Source organism: Liolophura sinensis, chromosome 7 (genome assembly GCF_032854445.1).
Source record: "Liolophura sinensis isolate JHLJ2023 chromosome 7, CUHK_Ljap_v2, whole genome shotgun sequence".
Classification (NCBI taxonomy): Eukaryota; Metazoa; Mollusca; class Polyplacophora; order Chitonida; family Chitonidae; genus Liolophura; species Liolophura sinensis.
Window position 1 is genome coordinate 55,240,911 of NC_088301.1, and position 6,973 is coordinate 55,247,883.

The following is a 6,973-nucleotide window of genomic DNA, read 5'->3' on the forward strand; positions in this document are numbered from 1 at the left end:
TGACACGAATGGGTTTCCGTACAATGAACCTGATGTACCGATGTATACGTGCGCCTGCACGACTGTTACGGATATTATTCTTCCTGTTATGTAAGTTTCAGATAAAACAACCATTACACACTCAGGTGATGTTTTTGAACTTAACTTTATATAGCTGTGTGTAGGAACTAGACCTATATATAGTACAAAAGCGTTATTCATGGATTTACTTTGACGCTTCCCATGATAGTATATATATAGGCCTATAATGATCTCCTTAAAATGCAACGTAAATGTCATTCTAATAATGTTAGGGAATAAATATAGAGGACTGAACATTTGAAACGTCTCAGGACAGCTAGAGTTTTATAAATAGTTGCAAAACGAATCAGTGTTACATTCTGTGAGATAAAAACTGGTGTGATTTTATACGATATAATTTGATCATGAACATGTTTACAAGCATTATTTTCAGTTTTGTCGCACTTTGATTTATAATATGTAAATGACAGCAAGTTGTATTCATATATACATAATATTGATGCAATTCTCCATTATCCTTATTTCCTTGGTTAGTTGTTTCAGATGGTTTTAGTTTATACAAGTGTTTATATTATTTCATTTAAACTATTGCACCCTTGTGGCAGGTGTACGTATTGTCTGGAACGCCATCCCATATGTATATATATATATGCCTGTTCTTCTCACATGCAATGTATATGTCAAATTTTCCTTATGTTCCTAACTGGCTAACACCACTTCGGCTTTCGATCACAGTACGGTGGCCTGTTAGTTCTGTTCGAAAATTTTAACATTTTGCACTGATTTACAATATGATTTATAAGGTTTTCTAATGAAGACTTATGATTAATAATAAATAATTTAAAGCATATGCAAAAGTATATTAACCCAGACACAGAACATAACAGACAAAATTGGTAAATTCAGAGAAAACGTCGTAAAGCAATGAAAAATGTTTCCGCCGCGCGGGGCAACGGTTTTCTGCGGAGCTTCCTCCTCGGGAAATTCAGCTGAAAACCGGCGACAAGCGTTTGTCCGCGGAAAAATCGTGTATTTTCGCAGAACTGAGGTTTCCATACCGAATAGAAAGGTTTACACCGCGCGAAGAAAACGTTTTTAGCTGGATTTCGAAGTGTGTTTAAAATGTTTTTCTTTCTGCCTTAATTTGCTTTTGCAAATTTTTAATGACTTATGACATTTTGGCACAAATTTAGTTTTCGGATCGCTTCCATTCTTTACTTATGACTCCATGAATCTGATACCTGTGCACATTCTTTCAATAATTGCCTACATATTTTATGCATGGTTTTCCATATAATATTGCCTCACTGTTGGACATGCATGTATATAGTCCTTTACATAGGCCTATACATAGTTCTCTTCACCTATACAGAAGATAAGGTACGCATATACATACTGAACAAAAGCGGGATATTACCTCCCTTTGTCCGAAATCGCCTTCCATTTCCTGCCCACCCATGCAGGAACCCACAGCCTTTATAGATATAAAACTGTTTTGTTTTAAAGTTTGTGATTTAAAATGAAATTATGGAATGAACTTTTATGCAGTCTCTGTACGCATGGATGTCGTTAATATTTGCATTTACTTTGTAGAATACTCAGTTTCTAAAAATCATCGAACCGTTGCATACGATAACATACGCATAAGTACATAACCTATATACCCTTTCTCTAGGTCTGTCCACAGCTTCAGTTACAGTGCCGTCATATAGGATCTCATCCTGTTCCTTTGACACCACCACACTCCACATTCCAACTGCAGGCTACTTTTATTCATTCGACGGCTCTGGTAAATTTTCTGAAGTATTCGCAAAAATATATATAGGCTTACATATACGCCTCAAAAATATATTAAAAAAAAGACGCTCACAAATTCAGCCAGAGCTAGGTTCGAACATGTGCTCTCTTAATTATAGTTTTTATTCAGCTGACGAGCATGCTGTAGTTTGTTCAATATACTCTTTTCGAATGCATACATGCGTCTTTTCCTTTATTTATTTATTTATTTATTGCCGTACGTGGGAAAGCCAACTTGCGTATTTATAATCGTCAACATCATCGGTTCGCTGCTTCATAGCCTGTTTATCAGGTATCGGTATAGCCTATACGTCCAACATTTTGGACTGACTGTTTGGAGCTGAAGTTTATACAATTGTTTTTTTTTTTTTTGTTGTCTTGCATAAATCTCAATGGAGACCACTGAAAACTGGCCACCCACTGCATGTAAAAATTTACTTTTCGCTAGATATTCACTAAAGGAATAAATAAATAAATAATAATCCGTTAATTAGGCTTATATAAGCGAGTATATTTAAGCGAGTACCGGCACCAACCATGCATAATATGCAATTAACGAACTATACAACGGTTTACATTTTAGCTTATGATAAAAGTTGCCTATTTTGGGGTCTGGCACCCACTGGCTATAATAGTTTATTATTTGTGTCACTTAAGTTAAACACTTTTGTCTTATAAAATCAAAATAAATATTTTTTTATTCTAGTTAATTTTCATCTTTAGTACTGTAGTCTGGAAACTTTGTACCCTTTGTACTCCAGAGTTAAGTCCCCTTGGAATATCAAATGTCAAACGTATACTCTTTATGGCAAAATGCAGTTTTCTTCAAACGCTATATAAGCACTTACAAAGGATTTATCTGACGATAGAAGGCTCATGAAATTTTCAAAAACAATATTTTGTTAAAATGTGATTAAAAATGAAGGACGTTTGCATAGACGGTGTTGTTGGGCACCGAGGAGATTAGCGAGACTTTGGCTGTTACTGTTAGTACTGCACCTCCCATGGGGATTGCATTCAATAAACAGGGTAAAATCTAAATTAAGAAGTTAGACAAACTTATCTGCCAGATAGCAATATTAGATATATAAATAAAAATCATGAATTTGGTGATCTGTTATCAAACTGAACGGCTAAAGCCGTGTGCACTGATGAGATATTGTTTCCGCGGGGTCGGTATCAAGTCTGGTTAAAGTTGAGACGTCTGACCGACCAGTCGGTCTGCATTGAACATGTAAGTTACAGTACTCAGCTTGTGTGGTAAGTAAACGGTGGATCATTATCCATCTTGACTCTGTATCATGATTATACATTGCTATTTAAATTGTGCATCGTGTATTTATCACGTCAAGGCAAGTGGGTATAATTAGGATGCAAATTAGAATAATTACTGATCCAAAAGTTTCGGTGAAACGAACTCTTGGGAGAAGTTTGGAAGTTCAGTGAAGAAGAGTAGACCTACTACTTGTACTGAACTGAAGCAAAACCCAGACCACTTCTAGAGAGAGCAGCAAGTAAAAGTTTCGGTGAAGAAAAACTGAAAACCTCTGTATGCTGTCACTGATTTTTAGTGATCGTCCGGGTGAAACTTCGGTGAATTGAGGAGATTTGATTTTTGTTGCAGAGAGCGTTACAACAGTGACCGGGTGCCGCAGAACCACGTTGTTGTGGTTTTCGCAGGGCAGGGGAAGTGCACGGTGAATAGCTCGGCCAAGTCCGGCTCTCCGCCTCGGCGAGTGTAGGGTCGATTTGCTGATGGGTGCACGAACAGAAAGGCTCTCCGACTCCAAGCGTGGATTATAGCAGGCCTATGCTCAGCTGGAACTTTGAATTTGTCTTGGCAAGAAGGATATTATCATCAAAAATGACAGGAAGATTAGTAATTATTTTTATTTGTATATGTGGTGAGTATTTGTTTCCTTTTAGTTACCATACATTTCATTTCCTTCATTTCCAGGCTATACTAAGTGGGGAGTTTATTACTGGTACTGACCCCTCTGTGATTCTGAGTGTTTTACAAACAAGTCCTGTACCACCAAATAATTTGGAACACCAAGAAACCACCTTGTTCAACATTTCAAACAATGAAAGTTATTTAGTTTTTAAGTTTCTTCTGCCTAAAGTATTGCATCACATATTTGATGATTAGCTTAAAGCTTATGCAGATTGTCATAGATTTCCCTGCAAGTATCCACTAAAATTTTGCATTTATGTAGGATGTACAAACTACTGTATAGTATGTGCGATGTTTAGTGTGAACAGCTGTATAAATGTGAAGTTTGTTTAAATAGTCTTAACGTGTGTGATAGTGTCTAAAGTTTTGAAAAACAGAAAATTTTGTTTACTACCTTACCTAGTAAGCTTATTGTTTTGTGATCATTTAGCATGCAAGTTAGTCTTTAAACGATCTGATAAAGAGACATCAGTTATACATCTGTTCTGGTACATTCTAATTTAAGCTGGCTTACAGTTGGAGATGTATAAATTAGTTTGTGTCTCATTCATAAATAAACTCTCAATTTGTACTGAGACTCGGGCTACGAATAAGTAAACCAGTTTTTGTTCTCGTCTGTGGAGAATAATTAAGAAATAGTTTTAGGTGTCTTTATAAGTTATGTAGGATCCAGTTTACGTAGCTTGCCATGTGGGCAGGTTGAGGGGGTCACCAAAGTAGACAGAGAATCCAGTTTTAACAGCATAGCCTGGGTCACATATACAGATGTGGGGGCTGTCTCCTGTATCAATTTACACTTTAGCTACATCCCAGAGTAGGCTGGCACACAAGGCCACTCTTTATCTTAGGCGACAGTTTCCTCTCTCCTGGTCCATTTCTTTGTTACCCCAGACCCTGATGTTGAGCCATGCCCAAAGATCTGTCTAACAATCTTTGAAATGTATTCCTTAATACCATGCAGACACTATAACAGCAGTTCATCAAAATGTGAGACATAATTCTTTGCTATATATTCTATTTTAATAATTTCTAATTACCACTTATAGTTGTGCTTCTTAGCTGTGGTAGTGATTGTTTGTTAAGATAAATTTTGTAAGTTGAAAATTTGTATGTTCAGCGAGTAGCACTACATGATTTTGCAATGCATACTATACTTTGACACGTTGAAATTTGAATTAGCAGTCGCGTGTCCTTTTTCTTTAGTTGGTCTGCCAAAAGCTTGCTAAATCTTGTGGGTTTTTCTCGGTTTCTATCACCACAATGCAGGCCACCATTGTACAACAATTAGATAAGTAAATAATCTTACATGTAGTTCAAATTCCAGTAAGGCATTTTGTTATTATCAATACCAGTACTAATAATATGAATTCAAACACTTTGCTATGAATACGAAGTAAAAGCACCCCTTGTTAGATTGATATGAATTGAAGTAAAGCAGATATTTATGGTTAGTTTGAAATTAACTATTTAACAGTCTGTTTCATGTAAATCAAAGAACCATGCGCTAGCAAAAGCTGTCTGGTTGTTCTTTTTATTGTTAATATTCTGTAAGAGATCTATTTAAAGATGTTCAGAAAGACATTATCCCGGACAGAGTTAACACTGTGAACAAATCTACGTAAGCCTTCCATTTTCCTGACCTTCTGACATTTGCACAGTGCAAATGAACCCATTCATGTAATAGTAGTTCTAAGCTGGACTGAATCAAGTCATGTGCACGGTGAAATCTTAAATTGGCTCCATGCATTTCCTGCAAGCCAGATGCTAATATACAATACCTTATTATGTAGCCTGCATTAAAGCTTATAATTATGAAACGGTCACAAATAATCTTTAGTAATGTAAGGCTTTAGTTGACCACATGTGACCTGTGGTGATATGTGTCCCAAATAATCTTCACATTAGCTAGAGTTACAGGTTTAGCTGTGTAATATGATGAGGGTAGTTCTGTGTGATATCTTTGCTAGTATACTTCTTGATCTGCTGATACACAAATGCTCTTGCATGACCTGTGTGTAATGCTCTACATAAACATGTATTTTTTGACGATTTGGACACATTCTTTTGATACTAGAACATAAATTCTGTCTCTGGTCTGAAATCTTCTAAACTTTACCTGTGGTATTTTTTAATGTACAAGTGTGTCTAAAAAAAATAACAATTTAAGCCAGATTAAGTAACATCAGTGGAAATGACTCCAAAAATGCATGACTGTTACAATGTCAGAGAGCAATATATAATGTAGTAACTTTAAAATGTTGAATCTTGTTTTCTATCAGCTCATCAGTCTGTATTAATGTAAATGCTGAGTTTTTTTGCTGTTTTTGGAAATCACTGATTTCATGGAATGTGGATGCTTTTCAGAACTTAGATTGTCTTAACTTGTCAAAAGCTTTTGGTGATTTGAGTTTCATATGATGTCAGCCATATTTTCCATTTAGGTCTTTTTTCAAACATTTACCACAGTGAGCTGATATTTTGACCTGCAAGTGATGACAGATCATCACTGTTTCATATGGCGGCATGAATTATTTGGGGAGCTTTGGCGTAACATTGAACATACATTTGATTAATGACTTTCATGATGTTTACTGGTTACAGGTATCTTGACAGTGAACTCTTTATGGCTATAACATTATGAGTTAGAGAACTGCTTTGGAGTGTTTATGTACATGTACTCTTTAGAAGCAGAATCACATTTCCTATATTATTTTTATTGTGATGAAGCTACACTGTACATGTTTGTTGGTTAGTGAATTATGCCTAGAGACATAGGCTTTCAGAATGCATAAGATTTTCAAAATTTTCATGATTTTTTTGTTGGTTGGTTGTTCATGAGCCACCTGAATGGAGGGACAGACCTGTTCATTATACTATCCTAGGTCTCACACTTCAAAGGTTAAGATTTGACTTATTATCTGTCCAGTAGTAAATCTCAGTGGGCCCTAATCTTTTCCTTAAGAGTAAAATATGATAAGCCTTGTCCAAACAAGATTTACAGTTAAGAGGGTAAAACCACAGTCTCTTGACACGGCTTGTTATCACTGTGGATGGTTCATTCGGCAAATTTCAAGTTAGTCAACATGCGTTACAGTGTATTTGTGTGCTTAGTCAATACCTGTTTTACAGATACCTCCACTGGTGATATTACATGACAATAAAATGATCAAATTTCATCACAAATGTGTACAAATAACTATA

General features: G+C 35.8%; 1 protein-coding gene across 1 annotated transcript in view; it reads right to left on the reverse strand.

The window, feature by feature from the left end:
- Positions 1-6,604: 6,604 nt before the first annotated feature.
- The window catches only part of LOC135471039 (ubiquitin carboxyl-terminal hydrolase 19-like), a 14,964-nt gene continuing 14,595 nt past the window's right edge, over positions 6,605-6,973 (reverse strand). The window contains exon 11 of the mRNA XM_064750088.1: positions 6,605-6,615. Within this exon, the coding sequence (XP_064606158.1) occupies positions 6,605-6,615 (11 nt within the window). The remainder of the gene's footprint in view (positions 6,616-6,973) is intronic.